This window comes from Pantherophis guttatus, chromosome 5, assembly GCF_059756535.1.
Source record: "Pantherophis guttatus breed Tessera chromosome 5, ASM5975653v1, whole genome shotgun sequence".
In the NCBI taxonomy this organism is placed as follows: domain Eukaryota; kingdom Metazoa; phylum Chordata; class Lepidosauria; order Squamata; family Colubridae; genus Pantherophis; species Pantherophis guttatus.
Window position 1 is genome coordinate 23,620,272 of NC_142067.1, and position 21,006 is coordinate 23,641,277.

General features: G+C 36.5%; 1 protein-coding gene across 3 annotated transcripts in view; it reads left to right on the forward strand.

Annotated features, from left to right (window-relative positions):
* The window catches only part of CDK8 (cyclin dependent kinase 8), a 52,397-nt gene extending 32,216 nt beyond the window's left edge, over positions 1–20,181 (forward strand). For 2 of the 3 annotated variants that reach the window (XM_034410625.3, XM_087894719.1), the window contains exons 6-13: positions 1,092–1,223; positions 3,776–3,919; positions 5,332–5,401; positions 6,237–6,309; positions 7,471–7,568; positions 11,763–11,841; positions 13,592–13,750; positions 18,754–20,181. In XM_034410625.3, the coding sequence (XP_034266516.1) occupies positions 1,092–1,223; positions 3,776–3,919; positions 5,332–5,401; positions 6,237–6,309; positions 7,471–7,568; positions 11,763–11,841; positions 13,592–13,750; positions 18,754–18,879 (881 nt within the window). In that variant the 3' untranslated portion in view covers positions 18,880–20,181. The remainder of the gene's footprint in view (positions 1–1,091; positions 1,224–3,775; positions 3,920–5,331; positions 5,402–6,236; positions 6,310–7,470; positions 7,569–11,762; positions 11,842–13,591; positions 13,751–18,753) is intronic. The other variant, XM_034410630.3, reaches the window with a different exon arrangement.
* The last annotated feature ends 825 nt before the right edge of the window (positions 20,182–21,006 follow it).

The window sequence follows — 21,006 nt, forward strand, 5'->3', positions numbered from 1 at the left end:
AGTTACACATTAGTATTGGATTTGAAAGGGCACTTCCAATTCAATTAAGCCACCCAATGCCATTAACAGCAAGTTTGCCTTTCAAAAGTGTGATAAAGTTGAGGATTGATAAGTGATAATCATGTCGGTCTTTTGATGTTTAATTTTTTTAAAAAAAATTCAGATGTTTATATTCGGACACTACCCTTCCCTTCTTCCCCATTTTCTATGCAGCCAAAGGTGATCTATCAACATTCGTTTTTTCTCAACAGCTAAATGTTCATTGTCTAACGCAGAACAAAATTAATTTTTAAAATGAAATTTAATAAAAGTATAAATAGGGTTCCATATAGTTAAAGTAGAGCAAATGAATGGGATTTTTTCTAATGAATATCCAAATATCTGGTACCTTGGTCCTGAAACATTCTTAGGTTTCGTAACCTATTTTTTAAAAACTTTTGTTGTGTGCCCTATAATTGCAACCTCAGATCCTCAGCTCTACTGGAATTTCTACTGAAAAATGCATTATTTTTGCACTTAGCCGCAGCAATAGTTTTATTATGCAAGTGATATATTTTACTAATCTGTTGCTGTTTAAATACTTGCAAGCATCATTTATTTTAATGTGATAAATCCATCAAAGTAGAGAAGAATTAGGTAGCTAAGTGAACACGAATTCAGATGTGTTATTTTCCTAGCTTAAAGAAGAATCCTGCTACCTTTGAATAGCAGGTTCTATTAATTTGCTAGTTGCCTTATTGCCGGTTGCTACAAATTGAACTGTCAGGTTACTAATTTGGTATTAGAAATATTTTCAGTCTTAAATGAATCAATATTTTTATATGCATTAAAATATTCTTGCCATTTTCCAGTGATTCGGTTCCAGATTTCCAAACTTTCCAAGGACTGATCAGAATATGGGTGACATCCTGAATGACCAAGAGTTCATATTAGCATGATTTAATCATGCAACACACTCTGTACAGTTCTTTCAAAATAAGTTCAATATGTTTAAAAGTTAAATTATATAGGATTTCTGCCTATTTGAATTCAAATCAGTTTGTATTAAGCAACATATATGTTAAAATTTAATTTCCCTCCTCATTTTACAGCTGACATGGGCTTTGCCCGACTATTTAATTCACCTTTGAAGCCTTTAGCTGATTTGGATCCAGTAGTTGTTACATTCTGGTATCGAGCTCCAGAATTACTGCTTGGAGCAAGACATTATACCAAAGCTATTGGTAAGTAATGTGATTGTCATTGTTAAGTTAGGAATATTGTATTATTTAACTCTGACTTACTTATTTGTTTTTGCATAGAAAGACTGTGCCACATCTTGTACAGACTTCTTTCAATTACCTAGACATGTTCTTCACAATTAATTAGCAAAAACCTTATTTAATTTGTTGATATGTTTCATGTTTTGATAATAAATGTTTCTAACATTTAGCACTTAAATTGATTTGTATTCTAGAACAAGGAAATTGTTGGCTTTGAATCCAGATTTAAGACAAAATGATTCAAATCCACAGAAACTGGATGCTAATGTTTAGTTTCCTCAGATTTTCTAAACAATACTAATATGTTCCCTCAAATGCAGGTAAAACTACTTCATTGGGAATAGTGAAGGCAAAAATGCCCTTGCTCCAATCATTCACCTTGCACATGTCTGGAGCCAATGATTTGATGATAGCCTGATTGTTAGAGCTAAAATAATATATTTAGTTTTAATTACATTATTACTAAAAAAAACTTCTATTACCAAGTGTTTCTGAATTCTCCCTCAACTTTATCTCTTTCATCTAAATCTTAAGTAATGCTCAATGTTTCTGATAGAATGACTTACAAAGTATTATGTAAAATACATTTGTCCCATAGATTTTAATAATTTAATTGAAGGACCATTTATTTTTGTTTTAGTGTTTTTATTAAATTTATTTACTGTCCATCTCACTTCCAGATGACTCTGTAAAACTTACAAAATCATAATTGCTGATATTACAAAAGAAAGAGATTTTTCCTTCCAAAAGATTTCCCTGGATACAACTTTTGATTATGTTGACTTTGTCTCTTTTTCATGACAATTTAAAATCAAACTCACAAATACACTAGATCTCACCTGTGGGGGAGTCACCAGGTTTAAATTTTTGATATAAATTTTTGATAATTTTTGGTACGCTTTTCTGTAACTTACTAAGGTAGGCTGTAATAATTTCTGATGAAGAAATTAGATGTGCTTACTGATTTCTCAAAAGAGATAACTATATAGGTAAACACCAGTATTGCTTACTGTACTTCCCTTCCAAATACTTTTAGAATAGGTTTTGTCTTTTTCATTATTTTTTTAACTATGTGAAACTAAATGATAACTACCTTTTTACTTGTTAGTTATCTTTAATTCAGGTTCCCCATTCACACAGCTTGGAGGCAGCTAAATTTTTTTCTGTCTTGAATAATCTGATGACATCTGGAATCCTATTTACGAACAGAAATATTACTGTAAATCATTGGAGTTGGGCATTGCTCATTGCCATGTCTGTGAGAATTGTCATACTAATGCTCTCAGCCATAGCCTCTTAAACCATAATTAGACCTCTTATCCTATGATTGCTAAGTTTTCTAAAGAGATTTATTTAAAAAAATAAAATCTTGTCAAGCTTGCAATTACCATATTTTTCTGAGTATAAGACGCACCTTTTTCCCCCCTAAAAGAAGGTGGAAATGTTGGTGCATCTTATACACTGAATACAGCCATTTTTGGCCTCCCGAAGCCGCGCCCCCCCCGTTCCATTTTTGCGAAAAACAGGCCCGGTTTTAGCAAAAACAGGCATTTTTGCCCTCCCCAGCCCCCAGGAGCACTCTGCAAGCCTCCCAAATCCTCTGCGCACCCCGTTTTTCGCAAAAATGGGCCCATTTTTCACAGAAATGGGCACATTCTTGTCCTCCCCCAGTCCCCAGGAGCACTCTGCAGGCCTCCCAAATCCTCTGCGTGCCCCGTTTTTTGCAAAAACGGGTTTAAAATGGCCCTTTTTTTTTCAAAAAACAGGGCACGCAGAGGGTTTGGGAGGCCTGCAGAGTGCTCCTGGCGGCCAGGGAGGGCAAAAAAAATTTTTTTCTTACTTACCTCTTTGAAATCTTGGTACATCTTATACACCAGTATGACTTATAGTCTGAAAATATGTTATCCCCAGTCAGTTCAATTTTGCATAGTTATGAATTATACCTAATTGTATGAGTAAATGAAATCAGGCATAATAGATCTCACTCCCCACACTTCCAATCCATTATAAAGATTGAAGTTCTTCTGGAGCAGTTTTGAAAATTTGTAAATAGTAGTATTGTATTAGTTATAGCCCATAAGATTTAAATACAAGCTTTGAAATCTCCTTAGGGAATTGTTCAATTTTTGATACTTTATTGAAGTTTCAAGTCATGGGAATCTATTTATAAAAATGGCATTTTAAAACATCTTCCTTATAGAAACATGTTTGCTGTAATTGAGAATTTTCTATTGAGAGCTTTAATATTTTAACAGAAGACAAAGTGACATAATGCATTAATTAGTTGCAGGTTACAAATTTACTAGTTCTTGCCTAGGTCTACCCTTCTGTTATAACTAGAATTGTAATAGGCGATATGAAAATACAGGAGAATCTTTGACATTAGCATAACAACTGAAATGTTAGTTGGAAATGCTTGGAAGTATAATTATTTCTTCATGAGCACATCTATAAACCATTGTTTCTTCTTTTTTAAATGCCTATTTGATTTTTCTCTCTCCTTTTTTGTAAAGATATTTGGGCTATAGGGTGTATATTTGCAGAGCTGCTAACATCAGAGCCAATATTCCACTGCCGACAAGAGGATATAAAAACTAGTAATCCGTATCATCATGATCAGCTGGACAGAATATTCAATGTAATGGGATTTCCTGCAGGTACATATCCTGTTATTGCTGATATATGTAAATTACATATATTTTTTTTAGTTTTCAAATGGTTAAAGCAATACCACTATGAATATTTTAATACATTGCAAATGGTAGACATTTAGCAATGCTAAAGTAAATAGATTATTACTATTATATATACAATGAAATGAAATCATAACTCCCCATTGTTTACTGGTGTTGACCTTCATTTGCATCAAATTCTTCCAAAGAACTTAGGATGTCCTGATGTATTGGCATAGTATATATGCAGATCCAAACAGTGTGGCTTTTTGTAATTAATTGACAGATAGAAATTTTGTTAATGCTCAGGTTTAAGTATATATGCCACCCAACTCCCAGGAACTAATATCACATTAGTTCCCCAATTCATCATGATATAGTTCATTTATCATCAGCAGTTAAGGAAAAGTCTTGATTGCATTTTACCACGTTCAATTAACTAAAGCCATTACTGCTATTTTTAATTTTAAGAGGGAAGGAGGATAGAAGTCAGTAAAGAGCAAAAATGGATTTTAAAGAAGGATCCAATGATTTAGATAGGAGATAAATTTGGGCTCCAGTATATTCATTTCTCTCCAGTATCAATACCATTTGGAACTGTTTCAATCTTACAATCTTAACATTACAAAATTATATAACCTGGGAGCCAAATTAAACTTTAAAATATAGTAATCAAGAAGCTAATGAAGTCATTGGTAACTGCGGCATTAGTTTTAAAGTTTTATGTTAAATCAATTCAAAACTTGGACATTATATCAGATTACAGATAGTCCTCAATTTATGACCACAATTGAGCCCAAATATTCTGCTGTTAAGTAAGACATTTGTTATGTTTTTCCCTTCTTTTTTTTACAACCTTTCTTGTCTTAGTTGTTAAGTGGACCACTGCAGTTGATAAGTTAGTAACCTGGTTGTTAAGTGAATCTGGCTTCCCCATTGGCTTTCAGAAGGTTGGAAAAGAGGATCTACATGACCTTGGGAGACAGCAAAGGTCATAAATATCAATCAGTTGCCAAGCATCTGAATTTTGATCACATGATCATGGTGTCGTAAAGGTCGTAACTGAAAAATGGTCACAAGTCATTTTTTCACTGCCATTGTAACTAAATGAACTGTTGTAAGTCGAGGACTACCTGTATATTGTTTTATTTACTGTACAGTATTTAGTGCTTTTTTAATAAGGAAAAAATATACAATGTAAATAAGTAACAAAAGAAGATTCATGTTCTTGTGTTAATAAAAACTATGAGAAGAGGATGTTCACCAAGGGTGAAAACTAAGAAAGCAAAGCTCTGCATTTGAAGAGGAGAGAGAAGATGATAATTTTCAGTGCTTAAGTGATGGTATCCTAGCTTTGTATTAAGAAAGATGAAATTATACTGATATTCACTTCATAGATAAAGATTGGGAAGATATTAAAAAGATGCCTGAACATTCAACTTTAATGAAAGATTTCAGAAGAAATACGTAAGTTTTGTGAAGATCTGAGAAATTTTGACAACGCTACAACTTCATGAATTTGTACACTCAGTAAATTGGTTTTCTGGCAAACTTTATTTTCTACCCTCTGATGATTGGCCTTCCCCTTGATACTAAAACAAAGATGATTTCCTGTTATTGTTGAAAAAACAAAAAATTGGAGACAAATGTGTACTTTGGAAACAATAGTATTGAGATCTGTATAGCTTCTATAAAAGCCCAGTGCAAAGTAAGCAGAATAACAGACAAGAAGGTGGGAAGGATAGGCTGGTAAATTCTGGGTGTTGAAGTCAACCCATCTTAAAGTTGTCAATGTTGAGAAACACTGGTCTGGATACTAAGCCCCATCAAAAGATCAGAAAGGAGCTAATTGTTGCTTGCCCCACAAATCAGAGTATAACATCTGTATAACCTTGAAGCTATTTTGATTTAATAAGACATTAATTGTTGCATACAAAAGTATAACGTTTTAGCTTGCAGGCATAAAATGTAAAGACTTGGCTTTGATAAGTTTTAGAAACCATTATGAAATGCCTCACTTCCAGAAATCTTGTACAAGAGACATACTAAATAACTGCTAACAGCTTTTCATTTTTGTTTATTTTGTGTGATATGGGAAGCCATTTCCATGTGGTATATATAAAGGAATGTGCATCCTCGGGCTTCTTCCACAGAGCTCTGGCATCATTTTGAAATACAAATAAACTGCTCATAGCAATTAAATTGAATGAGGCCAACTCTGCTACCTTCTATAACACCCCCTTATACACATTTTATCTTCAGTTTAATGACAGGATTATTATGAACCAGTATTTTCTTTCAGATATACCAACTGCAGCCTTATCAAATATATGGAAAAACATAAAGTTAAGCCGGATAGTAAAGCATTCCATTTGGTAAGTTCATAACAGTTCACTCAGGAATGAATTCTGACATAATTTCCAAAAACAATCATATGAGATGTTTAAAGTGCTTTTCATTACATCTGCAGAAAGAGCATTTATTATAGAGTGAAATGCATTTGCTTTCAACTTCAAAGTGATGGAAACCTTAGAAAAGTAATCTAAAGTGCCCCTAATGTGTTTCATAAATATACCATGTTTCCCCAAAAATACAACCTACCTTGAAAGTAAGTCCTAGCTTTATTTTTACATGTGTATCCAATATAAGCCCTACCCCCCCCCCAAATAGCCCTAATTAAGACCCCACCCACTCCAGGGTGCACGGGTAAAAATTAAGCTGGGGGGGATAGGGTGTGTGTGGAGCTGCCCTATTACTTACCTTCTGACAGTTGCAGCCAGGCCTCACATACCCCGATACCTGCCTTGCCGGCCCATTTCTTCTGCAGCCGGCAAGGCTTTCCTGAAGGCCTCCGCAGCCGATAACACAGCTCTGGATCAATCCTGTTATGGGCTGCAGAGGCCTTCAGGAAAGCCTTGCTGGCCACACAAGAAGTTCCTAAAGGCCTCTAACAGAGAAAAGGAGGCCGGGGGCGACCTGCGCAAGTGAGGTGAGTCAGTGGACAACACCATCCCACCACTCCGAAAATAAGACCTGGTGCCTTTTTTGGGTGGCAAAAAAAATATAAGACGGTCTTGTTTTCAGGGAAACACGGTACTTATTTGCAAGTATTGGTTATTAAATATGAGATTATGCAAAAAAGAACAGCGAGAATGAAATCTTCAAATGTAAATTTTGAACGACTGTATCTTTGTTCATTTTTACCTTATAACAACCAATCAGTTTTGCTTGTTTTGCTAGGTCCAAATATTATCTCTAAACAACTGGAGACAAGCTTTTCTCCTCAGTAGCGAACATTGGTTCTGTTTACCTTCAGATGGGGAGGGGAATGAAAAATTCCATATTATTGGTTGATTTACCATGGCTGTCCTGGGTTTCAGGCAGATTTTGGGGACTGAATTTAGGATCTTCTGTATGTAAGGTATATAGGATGACAGCAATGGCTTGTTGATTCTGAAGATGCATATATTCACAGAGTGGTGGAATATTTTCTGGGTTTGACAACAGTGAAGATCTTCTGTTTTAATTGTACTTAGCTACAGAAATTGCTTACTATGGACCCAATAAAGAGAATTACCTCAGAACAGGCTATGCAGGATCCTTATTTCTTAGAAGATCCACTTCCGACATCTGAGTAAGTGATACAGAATTCATATTTCTTTAATGCTTTCTAGTTATTTTAAACTAGGAAAGATATTAAAATGCTTAAAATGTTTAGGAGATTAAGGAGTGGAGCTGGGGTTCATGAGAATAACAGTGAATGATATTTCACTCTTGACAAGCAAGAAATGTCTTTTTATGCCATTTACCATTTTTTAAAAATGTCCTATTAATTTTTGTTTTATGAACCTCTGATTGTGTTAGTTTGTAGCATTAATCCTTTATTCATTGGCAAGTTGATTATAACATCATATATAGTTAACAGCCAAGTGCCTGCTAGACCTCCCACTTTTAATATCAAATTATATTATTTAATTGGTATATCTTTTCTTTATAAATTCAGTGATATAAATTGCAGTTTAGTAGAAACAGATTAATTGAAGCCAAATGAATAATTCTTAGCATTCATTAGCTGAGGTTTTCTGGGATCTGCTAGTTGGGGTATTATAGACTTTTGATTTTTCAGCACAGAAGTGTTATTGTTTATTTACTATACAGCCTTGTATTGTAACCCACTTCAGTGGTGGAGCAGCCCCACTTTGATAGACATTTTTCTTTCCAATCCCTAAGAGCTGTGTCTATATGGAGCCCTGTACTTTAAAGAATAAGGATTATTAGGTTTATCTGTTGCCTTTTCATTCAAGACTGCAAGGATGTAAAAATGACATATGATCTTTGTATCCTGAGAAAAACTGGTTCTGAATCGTGATGTAAACGATAACAAGGAAATTAAAGGTTAAGAATTATTTTTTAAAAGTTACAAACAATTCTGTAATGTTTGACTTCACTGGGACTGAAATTAAAAGCTGAAAAAGCACAGCCGTTTATACTTGATTTAGGTGAAAAGAATATATTGACAGGTAAAAAAAATGTGTTTTATATCTTAGTATTACGTGGAAATGTAAGATTCTTATATAATACCAAGTAAAACTAAAATTTCCGTTGAAGCAGCTTTTATATACCTGTCACGAAAGAGCTAAGGACTTAAACAGATTATAACTTTCATGGATAGGCGACCATCTCAAGTCAATTGTAAGTTATTTTAGTCACCCCAACAGAATAGCCTGATATATATGGGATTTTGGAAGTTTTTTTAACTTCTCTTTTAACCGATAAAACCCCAGGGAAGAGTTTTCATCGCACTGCATCCAGATGCTGATAGTTTCATTTTGGGAACTAAAGGCAACCAAACAAGAATTATAAACAATGACTCCTGCTATAAGAACATTCAACAATACTGAATTTGATTCTCATATCCTTCTGGAATCTTAATTTGATAGCTTCCTGTGTTTACTTATCAAAGAGTAATGTTTTTTCTTAGCATCTTAATAGAAAAGATAAAAGCATTAGTAGGTTATGAAGGCAAGGTATTAATGTTATCAAAATTCTTAGATTCATTTACGGTAAATTTTTCCGGAGAATATCAATTCTTGAGATATTTCCAAACAGCATGCCATTTGATAAGCTAAGAGGAGTGCTTCTATAGTCTTTGATAAGAGCATGCCTACTCAGTATGTAATGTGATTTTGGTAATCCACGAGAGAGATTACAAGAAAATTAATGGTATTCAAGACATTATTTTGTCTAATGTTGAGATTTGGATTTAAGACATCTTAAATCTCTGCCAGAACTAGGAAGATCTGTTCAGACAACTAGGGAATCTTCATTGATTTTCCAATTACCAGAATTGGGTTGAGACTTCGGCTGAAAGCCTAGAGGTCCATCAACATAATCATTCTAATTGGTAAAAGTTATATTGCATTCAGGCTGGGCTTGTCCACTCCCTGGCTACCAGTCTACTTCTGAGTGCAGCTCAAGGTGTTGGTTATGACCTTTAAATCCCTTAATGACATAGGTTCAGGCTACCTGATGAACCATCTCATCCTGCTAGGACAAGCCATTTAACAGACCAAGGAGCTAAAAATGTCTTCACAGGCATATCAGCATCCTTTGTATTGTATTGTGGACCTCGACACTAAAACATACAGTTATGTCTACAGCAAGCAATACATGCAGTTTATTTCATTGCTTCTATTGTATCTATAAATAGAAGCATTTTGTATCATCCTGAGATTATTTTTTTAATGAATGTATTCAATTTATATTACCATCCATCACACATAGTATGTGATTTTGTGCAGCAATATACCTAGATTTTGGCTAGCTGATTGGTATGTTGACATCTACCAACTATTTGTAACATGTTTGAGGACTTCATAGATGAAAAAACTCCACTCTTTGCTGACTTAGACACATGTTTGCAGATAAAGTATCTCAAGGTAACTGAAAAGATTAGTCAGATTGACATTGATCCTAATTATATATACTCCAGGGATATGACATCAGCAATTCATTGTATCAAATAAAGACTATGGGTTAAAGTATCCTGTTGTGCAACATTTGGAATTAATTATATTTTTCCAATTCCCTAAATATTTGAATAGCTGATACTTTAGTAAATACAGAGCAGCTTTTTCAAAAGCCAGATTTAAATGTGTTGCCATCAAATATAGTATATGGTTTTTTTTTTAAAAAAAAAAACCCTATCTCTCGGGGCTTGTATGGCTTGAAAGTGTGGATATTTTATGCAAGATTTTGAAGAGGATGGTGGAAGACATTCTTAGAATACACTAGTTTCAGTCTGATTTGAAACATGATTTTGGGACTGAATTGATTTTAATCATTTTGTTGGATTATCTTTATTGAGAGAGTGACAGACAGTGTAACTCTTTTATTCTTTGCTCTTGTAAAAGATTTTAATAAGGTGGTGCAGAACTTTGAATTCAGAGAAAAAGGTATCCTCTAGAGCAGTGTTTCTCAACCTTGGTAGCTTGAAGATGGGTGGACTTCAACTCCCAGAATCCCCCAGCCAGCACTGGCTGGGGGATTCTGGGAGTTGAAGTCCACCCATCTTCAAGCTACCAAGGTTGAGAAACACTGCTCTAGAGTTATATCCACACCCTCCAGACTTGAAGCACTGTAATGTACAGCCTTAAGCTTTAATATATTTGACAATAGTAAACTACTGGATCACTTCTGTAAACTGACAAATCTGCCGGATTGACCACAACTGGGTGATTATTTTTCAACTTTCTGGCAATTATATCAAGGCATACACAAGTTATCACCTTGCCCCAATATTTCAAAGCCAATCTACAAAGCCAATTGGAGGAGCCATCTGGAGATTCAGAGTATATTGTTGTGAGTGAGCCATACTGGGGATCTGGTTACAGACTTGTGCTGGTGACAATGATTCCGTTTCATGGTTCCTCTGTAAATCGGCAGAAGCCGTGCTAGTCATAAGCCAATATCAGGATGCCTTGGTGGGGTCCCGTCTCTTCATATCAGAGGCACCATTTAAGGTGCTTCCAGTTTGAAGGGATTAGCCAGAGACATCACCATTGCCTGGGGGACACCCATGGGGGGTCTTTTCATATCCATGTAAAGGAGCTGGAGTGAATGACAGGAACTCACCCTGCCATGCAGCAGCACTCAGGTCTCAAACATGGGCCTGCTAACCTCCGACCCCAAAGATCTCATTGAACATTTAATGATTACACACAATCCCTAAAATCAAGCTGCAAAGAACTGGTGAAGCGGGACTTAGTTCATAGTGAAAAATGTTTTATTACCACTTTTAATCATGGGTTGAAACTTGTTATTAAGATAAAGTTACTAATTCTTCTTAGGGAAGAAAATAAATACAGGTTGTCCTCGCTTAGTGACCCCAATTTGACTGGCAAATCCATTGCTAAGCACCACAAATTATGTAGCCACTAGAGACTTGCAATATCACTTCCCACTCAATCGTTAATCCAGTCACCATGGTCTTTAAGAGAAATATCACATGGCAATGACTTATGATTTTCATTCCACATTCTCCCATCAATTGCTTGTCACAAACCAGTTGGGAAGCATGTGATCAAGTGACTGGGATGCTACAATATAAATACATGCCAGCTGCAAAGTGCTCAGATGGTGATTACATGACTGTGGACTCTGCAATGGTCATAAATATGAGGATTGGTCACAAAGCTGTTTTTTTACACCATAGTAATTTTGAACAGTCACTAAATGAATGAATCAGTAAGTGAGGACTACCTGTACTTGTAGTTATCCTTCTTCATACATTTCTTCATTAACATACTAAAAAAACGGGCTTTTGCAGTGTGTTTGCAGGGTGTCAGATCCCATATCCAAAACGAGAATTTTTAACTGAAGAGGAGCCTGATGACAAAGGAGACAAAGTAGGTATCACATCAAGGGGTATAACCAAACAAGTACATTTAGACTTTTCCCCCATCTTGTACAGTTTTATACTTGCCTGTTTATTTGGAGAATTAGATTGGTATTAATAATTCTGCTTAAAATCATTCAGTATATGAAGGCCACATAATAAGAATGTGAAGTTGTATATTTTTCTATCTATATTTAGTGGAATTACTTTTATTGAACTGTTCCTTGTCAGAATATGAGAATTAATATCACTTGTGGGAACAAAATGAATATTTGATAATATGGGAATATCACTACATTTATCACAGTTATTTCCAATACTAAACATTACAGTGAGAAATTTAAGAATGTCTACCAAATATAGAAAAGCTTAATGTCAGAGATTGACAGCTCACATAATTTGTAGAGTTACAAATGTAACTCTTTATAGATGTTTGGGGCGGTGCCTAGTTTGGATGTGATTTAAAATACTGGTATTTGCAGAGTTGCAGACTTCCCAATCTTGTATAAATCTCTGTGAAAACAAACTTCACTATTACAAGAACTAAGGACAATAGTAAAACGCAACCTTTTAAGAGTAGCAGAAATAGTTTTGGGCATGTATTATGGAACAACCCTCTGCAGGACTGAATTTTGTAATCTCAGTTTGTACTGTAATTGTCTTTTACTGTGTAATCATTTGATAATGTGACCAGCTTGATGATAAAATGTGGCAAGAATCTTAAAACAGATCTAAAAAAACTTAAAAACAATTGCTTTTCATAAAGCTGTAAATAACATTGGATCCCAGCAATGTGCGATTTTACAAGATTCAGGGCTTTGCTACACAATAGAAGACCTTAGACCCGTGATGGTGAATTTATGCTACGTGGGCCAGAGGTGGCACGCAGAGCCCTCTCTGTGGGCACATGTGCCGTTGCCATCTCTCTTCCAGGTTCTCGTGCTTCGGCGCGCACGCTCCAGTTTTGGCACTCAGTGCCGAAAAGGTTAACTATCACTGCCTTAGACAATACAATGCACTCAGATTATCTCCTGGAGAACAGGAAGATATTTTATTATCCTCAGGACTAGAGTTTCTTTTCTTATTAATCGATTTTAGCTAAAGCTGCAAATCTAAAATGCTTACTTATATAAGGCCCTCACTTAACAACCACGCTTGGGACCAGAATTTTGGTTGTAAGTTGATGTAGTTATTAAGCAGGTCACCGTGTGACCTGACTCAATTTTACAATTGTTTTTATGACAGTGGTAAGGCAAATCACTATGATCTTTTAGCAAAACACATGGTGGTTAAGCAAATCCATTCTCCCAAATGGGAAGGTTTTTCTGGAAACTGGCAGAAACATCACAAATCACGGTCACATGACCACGAGATGCTGCAACCAGTCATATTTGCAAGCCAGTTGCCAAGCACCTGAAATGCAATCATATGACCTGGGTGTGGGTGTGGCAGTTGTAACTTTGAGGATAAATCATAAGTAACTTTTTAAGCCCATCCTAACTTCAAATGGTTGCTAACCAATCACACTTTGATTGTTAAGGGAGGACTACCTATACACCTAATCTCAATTTAGTTCCAAGTAAACATTTTTGACAGGCCAAGTAAATAGTTTGATAGGTTGTCTTTGCTTTAGATCTGTGCAGTTACCAATATTTAATTAGTATCACCTTGGTGTCTCATTGATCTTACAGAGAATTGTATATTTCCAGCATTTGAATTGCTTCTGAGTTGTATTTTTCTTTTTTCTTTAACCACTTGAGAAGAACCAGCAGCAGCAGCAGGGCAATAACCACACAAATGGAACTGGCCATCCAGGGAATCAAGACAACAGTCATACCCAAGGGCCTCCTTTGAAAAAAGTGAGAGTAGTTCCTCCTACCACTACCTCAGGTGGACTTATTATGACCTCAGATTATCAGGTATCGCTTTTTCGCCTCTCTTTCCTTATCTTTGTTGCATTACTTTGCGAAATATTTGTTTTAGCACACATTTCAAGTAAATCGTTGTGCATGTATCTGTTTGAATCCACTTTTATTATTAAAAAAAAAGTTAATAATAAAATCTGCATGCAGTATAAGGGGCATAAACGGTCTTCATTTTTACATTGCCTTCCCGCCAAGATTCGTGACAAAAAAGATTTTGCATCCTGAACACTTTTGGGTGTATTTTACAGATTTTTTTGGCTGCCAATCATGAAAAATAACCTGGAATTTAATCTATCACGGACCATTTTATAGAAATTTCTTGTTTTTTACACAATAGCAATGTACACCCTTCAGTACCTGTTGCACACATGAAAGAAACAAATGGAAACATGGAACTGTTGTTGAAGCACATCCGGTACACCAAGTACAACTGAAATATAAAGGCTTTTCTGCTTGGAATGCAACTCAGCTATAGCAAGTTACATATGCAAATGGGACAGTCATGCAAGGAGTCATGTTACATTAAAAAGAAATGGCCACTCCGAAAGAATTTGGTTCCAGGACAGAAAAATGTGGCACATGAACAACTTGTTGACCCAACAAAAATATTTTTGTAAAAGCAATGAACAAGGAAAGTGAACGCTTTGGTATTTTGAGACAGATGTTTCCAAGAGTAACTGATGCCAAGATTAAGGAAGGCTTTTTTGTTGGTCCACAGATCAGATACATCATCAGTGACAAGTGGTTTGAAAATCTGTTAGTGGGGCTAGAGAAAAATCACCTAGAAAGCATTCAAGGATGTTGTGTCAAGCACCGGGGAAATCAGGAGATTCGGGTAGTTCAAATGAATATAAAGATTTATTGCAAGCTTAAACTCTCTACAAGAATCTGACCAATTGGCGGTCAAGGAAAATGAGCAGGAGATAAGAGAGGCATTCAAGTGGGCTGGTCTTAGATCTTTTGTGGGCGTGCAGGGATTCGTGACTTATGACACATTTGACCCCTCCCTCGGGCTCGTCCTGGTCATATCCCACATGTCGCTGAGAATTTTCTTAGCAACTACAGGTCGCTAAACAATATTCAGCTGATTGACAAACTTGTACGGATATAAGACAATGAAATGCAAGATGTCACTAAAGATTCATTTCATTCATCCATTCATGCTTGAACTTTTCCCCAAAAAATCTAGGTGCAGTCAATGACAATATGGTTAAAAATTTTACCAGGACAGTGAAAAAACAGCATCATAGCAACTGGAATCCATCAGTGCTGAGTGACTATTGTTGTACACTACAGTGAGATGCATCAGCCACTGAGCACAAACAAAAAACAGCAGCAAAACACTTTTAGCCCTGTTGAATTCATGTAGCTGTCGGAAACATGCGATTAAATACATTATAGTCATTAAAAGTTAATTTCGTATTTCTCAAGATTCCCACTTGATGCAGTCATTCTGAAATCATGCATTCAGTTTGAAAGGGTCTATCATAATCACCAAATGTTTTTCAGGAAGCAAAGCTTTTGAAAAAAAAATATCCAGTGTAATATTCAGTAAAATCAGGTTACATATTCAGATGTTAGAATCTTATGACAATTTAGGAGATTGATTTATTAATGTAGTAGGCAGATGAAAACATGATTCTTTTTCCTTTTGTTCACCCTATTTTTATCTAGCATATTCTTGCTTTGGTCTCTGTTCAATAGAAATTATTTGCAGAAGGCACACAAAAGAAGAAAAGAAAAGACTCTCAGCTTTTCACAAGTCATTTGCTTTTCTTCTGAAAAGAATTTGCCATTTTGTGGCAGGCTGCTCTATTCTGAGTAAAGGACAAGCCTATGTTGCAATCTGGCATTTAATGGATATTTCTGTTCGAGACTCACACATCTGCCTACCTTATGTCAAAGAAAAATGTTGCAATCAATGAAAGTACATAAAAGAGTCAGAAGGTGTAGAATATTCCCTGTGAACAAAATTTTTTTTACAAGATGAGCTTTGGGGTCAAACAAAATATTAGTGAGCAGCATTTTATCCATGACAATATTCCTCTATAAATATTGTTTCTATAAAAAAAAAATCTTATACAATTACTTTTCAATAGAAGAAAAGTCGTATGTGACAAATATGGCTGTTGAATGTACTAAAGCAAATTTTGTCCAATGTGTAATTTTTTTTCATATAAGGTTAATCAGCTTTAACTGTTATTTTTAAATTATTAAAGTCATTCATGGAGTATAACTTCATAGTTTTAATAAGGAGAAAGTGAATATATTTCTTTACATGTCTGCCATTCTAGGTAGGCTTCCTAGGAGGCATGTGAATAATTTATTGTTTCAAATAATCAAGTTTCAGAATCTCTCTCTAATCTAGCATTCATTTTCCGGGGTATTTTGAAAATATTGCCAATTAGTATAGCATAGGTAGAGAGGGGTCGTTTTTGTGTGTATGTGTGTAAAACTGTAGTTATGTATTGATAGGTACAGGTGCAAATATTCTACAGCCATTAGAAATGAAAATGAGATTAATTGCCAGTGAAGATACCGAAATATTGGACATTTTTTGCTTTTTATCAATCTACTATCACTAATAAAAGAACCAGCAGACAATAAATGCCCTGCAAATTAGCCCTTGATAGAATAGTAATAAAGGCTCTGGGAGACATAATCAGATGCCCCAGTGACCTACAAATATCAAAATCATGCAGGCCGTGTTTTTTCCTGTGATATTCTATGGAAGTGAAAGTAGAGCTTTCAAGAAGCAGGGTAGAAAGATTATTAATGCTTTTGAACTTTGCCATTGGAGAAGGCTCATGAGCAGGGGCCACATGAGGAAACGGACTGTTGTGGAGAGCTGGGACTGTTGTGGAGGGCCAATAGCTCCTGGCTGCGCTCTGCCTACTCGCCCGCTAGGCCACACATCATCTGAGGCAGCAGTGGGTGAACAAGCCCAGATCCCCTTGTATAATGACTGCTGCTGCCTCAGGCGGCTCCAGGTGAAGGGCGAGCACTGCGCAGGTGCAGGAAAGCACTTTACTTGTCCTCTCATTGCCACCAGCCAACTGAAGGAGTGCATGGCAACTGTGCAAAGCCAGACCTGACTCGGCTTCTCCTGCCCCATGTGGTTCATTTATTTAGTTTGATTTCTAATTTCCAATTGACCTCACACGGGTCAGACAGTGACGATCAAAGTGCCGGATATGGCCCAGGAGCTGTAAAATGCCCAGGTCTGCTCATCGTAATAACCTGGATAGCCAAGAAAACAAATGGATCATCAAACAAATCAAGTCACTGAAGGTACAAATGTCCAAGCTCAAATTATGCTACTTCGGACATATTATGTAATGAGCTAGTTCTCTGGAGAAGTCTGTAATACTGGGAAAGGTTGAAAGAAAGAGGGCAGCTAGTAGCAAGGAGGATGAATTCAGTTACACTGGCAATAGTACACTTTTGGAAACCTGAGGACCAAGATGGGAACAGATGATCCTAGAGAAGATCCTTCTTTGTGGTGCCTAAGAGATGACATTTGAATGTTCAAAATTATGCATATGCATTTAAAATGCAAACAAGATCAAGGAAATATTTGATATCCAAGTAATCAGGAAGACTGTGTGAAGGCATTGTCTTAAGTCTTAATACCTCTTCTGCTGAGAAAGTAGAAATCAATTTGCAGAATTGAGTTTTCCCCATCTCCCCACTGAAATCCCTTGCACCAAACACGGAAAACCACTTTCGCAGGAATATTGGAGTAAATAGTGATAAGAGCTAAAGATCATGCAAGTAGAGTAAATGTCTCTAGAGTAAAATATGAGTGCCACAGGTAAATAGCTTTTTGTATCAAAGAGGATTTACCTTTTCCTATTCAGCTGTTGAATATAATCAAGCTCAAGATCTCGGCCTGCTGTCTTAAACACTTCTGATTATATGGTATTGGGGAAATTTTGAAAGTATTACTTTATCTGCTACATGTGTGAAAAGATGACAAAATATTAATAACAATATCTTAAATTTATATGCCATCCAATTCCCTTGTCAGTTCTCAAGTTTTTTCTATTCAAATACATTTTTAGGTTCCCACATGGTAAATATATGATTTTATATAGGACACATTCTGCCACACTCAGCATATGCTCCAGAGCAGGAAAGTGTATTTGAAGTAGTTTCATTACACTGACAAAATATTTCTGAAATGTTGTTACCCATTTGTCATCAAGTCTGCTTAAAGAGGATAGGCAAGAAATCTTTTTTTTAAATCAATGTAAAAATGAACATTGTGTTGGTATATATGAACACCAGTTATAGGACATATAGTTGTGGGGGTTAATCTTCGGCATTCGTATTCTTGTGAATATTTAGAGGAATGAATCAAAGTAAGCATATACCTGTGTTTTCCCGAAAATAAGACCTTTTTTTGCCACCAAAAAAGGCACCAGTCATATTGGGGGGGGGGGGGTATTCACCGACTCACCTCATTTGCGCGCGTCACCCCCAGTCTCCTTTTCGCTGTCAAATGCCTTCAGGAACTTCTTTGGCCAGCAAGGCTTTCCTGAAGGCCTCTGCAGCCGATAACACAGCTCCAGATCGATCCGGAGCTCTGTTATTGGCTACAAAGGTTTTCCGGAAAGCCTTGCTGGCTGCAAAAGAAATGGGCTGAGGTGTGCGAGACCTGGCTGTAACTGCCCGAAAGTAAGTAGTAGGGCAGCTCCACCCCACCCTAGCTTAATTTTTACCCATGCACCTAAGAGTGGGCGGGGTCTTAATCAGGGCTTATTTTTGGGGTAGGGCTTATATTGGGTGCATGGGTGAAAATCAAGCAAGGCCTTATTTTCTGAGTAGGTTGTATTTTCGGGTAAACGCGGTATGTGTCCCAAGATAATGTTGCAGGATCCAATCTGAGTCAGTCACTGGGAGCAAAGTCGGATTGGATCAAGCATGTTTTCTCACCTGTTTAACATGAACTGCACTTGGTATACAACGTCAACTCTGTTGTAATTCTTTTTCAGCGTTCCAACCCCCATGCTGCCTATCCTAACCCTGGACCAAGCACATCACAGCCCCAGAGTAGCATGGGATATTCAACTACCTCCCAGCAGCCTCCACAGTACTCTCATCAGACACACCGGTACTGAGCTGCATCTGAATATAAAGTCAATGCACTGTTGCTAAGACTGCAGGAGTGGCCGTGCTGCTGTCTGCCTGGAACCTGGCTTTGGGCTGCAAGAATGTACTGGAACTGTCAAAATGTCTGATAGCCACGTTCTGCTACTTTTCACAGGCTGGGAGTAGTCCCTCCCACAGATTGTACCTGTTGATGGAATGAGACTTGAAAAGAAAGTACTAGCACAGTTTGTGTTGTGGATATGCTACTTCCATAGTTTACTTGACATGATTCAGACTGACCAATGCATTGTTTTCAGTGACAGTCTGTAGCAGTTGAAGCTGTGAAATGTGCTAGGGGCAAGCATTTTTGTTGTTGTGAATTCTATTGATGTTGACAACATTATCTGACCAATAATACACACAGACAAAAAAAAATCTCTTAACTGGTATTTGAAGTATACAGTATGTGTTAATGAGATGAAAACAAACTATCTATGGCTTCAATTGAGAGAATTTTTGATATGCATTGATTTTTAGTGACTTTTTTGTGGGTTGATCCATTTTCCACATTGAGCAATGTTTTATGACCAACAAATTTGCTGCAGAGATTTTTTTAAAGACATAATAAAAAAGAAACATGAGCATTTTTTCCAGCAGATTTACAAGCTTCCCAAAGATTAATTTTCAACATAAGTTTATTTTGTTCTCAGATCTATGACTTGACTGGTATTAAAGCTGCTATTTGATAGTAATGAGTGTGTTATTAAGATAAAGCTGTTTGGTTCAGCAAACTATACTGATTGTCATAGGCAATGTTTTTCCCCCCCATCTTGGTGTTAACTGATTTGTGAGCATGCTTTGGAAGTTAAAAAAGCATGAGTGATGTTCCCCTGCAAAAAATAAAAAAAAATCACAGTGCGGCATTCATCCAGATATGTTTGTCATGACTTTTTGAGAGCTGGCTTGATGTAGTGGATTTTAAATTTTCTTAAATATTTTTAAAGATGTTCGCACGTTTGTTTAGGGCACACTTACCCATCCTGGAACTTTCCAGATGAATTGGATTTCAGTTCCACATGTTTTCAGCCAGCATGGCTAGATCTGGGGGAGTTGGTCATATGGAGGCCCCCGGGATCGGAAAGGCTGGTTTGGGTGGGGGGGTCGCCCTTAATAAAGGATTATGGTGTTAGGAGAACCTTAGAATTTGAGGAAAAACTATACCATGTACTGTATCAAGCTATTTTACATGAATGATGCAGGTATTCTGAATTTTAAAAGAAATCAACATTGTTAAAAACAAGGTGTTATGTAATAAAAATATTTTTCATAAATCTGTATATGATTATATCTGTGCTTTATCAGTTGATACCGATTTGTTCTGCATAGAAATTAAAATGCAGGTAGTCCTCATTTAGAGACCAGAATTGGGACCAGCAACTCGATCATTAATTGAAGACCTTGCTAAGTGACACCAGTACTGTGCTTGTGATCTTACTTCAGCTTTCCTTTGCTTAATAAACCTGAGAAGGTTATAAATGGCTGTAAAGCTACTTTTTCATCGCCATAACTGCAAATGGTCGCTAAATGAGGCAGTTCCTAAATGAGGACTACCTTATGAAAACCCTACCTGTCTTCTGCTCCAAAAGCATTCAAAAAGTAATAGATGTTGTGTAACATCTATTACTTTTCGTTCTCCCTCCTATGCCAGGAGGCTCTGCTCATGATCATTCAAACTTCAGTTATTTCATTTGGATTACTGCAGGAGTGTCAAACTCGTGGCCCACAGGCCAAATGCATCATGTGCTGGCCCTGCCCCCGCCCAGTTTACGAAGGGGAAAAAGTCCCGATACGCGAGTTTGACACCCCTGGATTACTGCAATGTGCTCTATATAGATCTGCATTTGAAGAGCATTCAGAAATGTCAACTGGTTATAGCTGTTCAAACTATTGTATGTGCTCCATGATCTGCACGTTACATTTCTGCTGCGTTGGCTGCCAATTTGTTCCAGGTTCAAAATTCCTGGTGTTGGAAATTCCTGGTGCTGAAACCATACATGGCATGTGGTCAGGTTACTTGAAGGACCACGTCTCCCTAATAACATAGTTTGAACCAGATTATGGGAGCAATAAGATGACTTTATATAAATATACAAAAG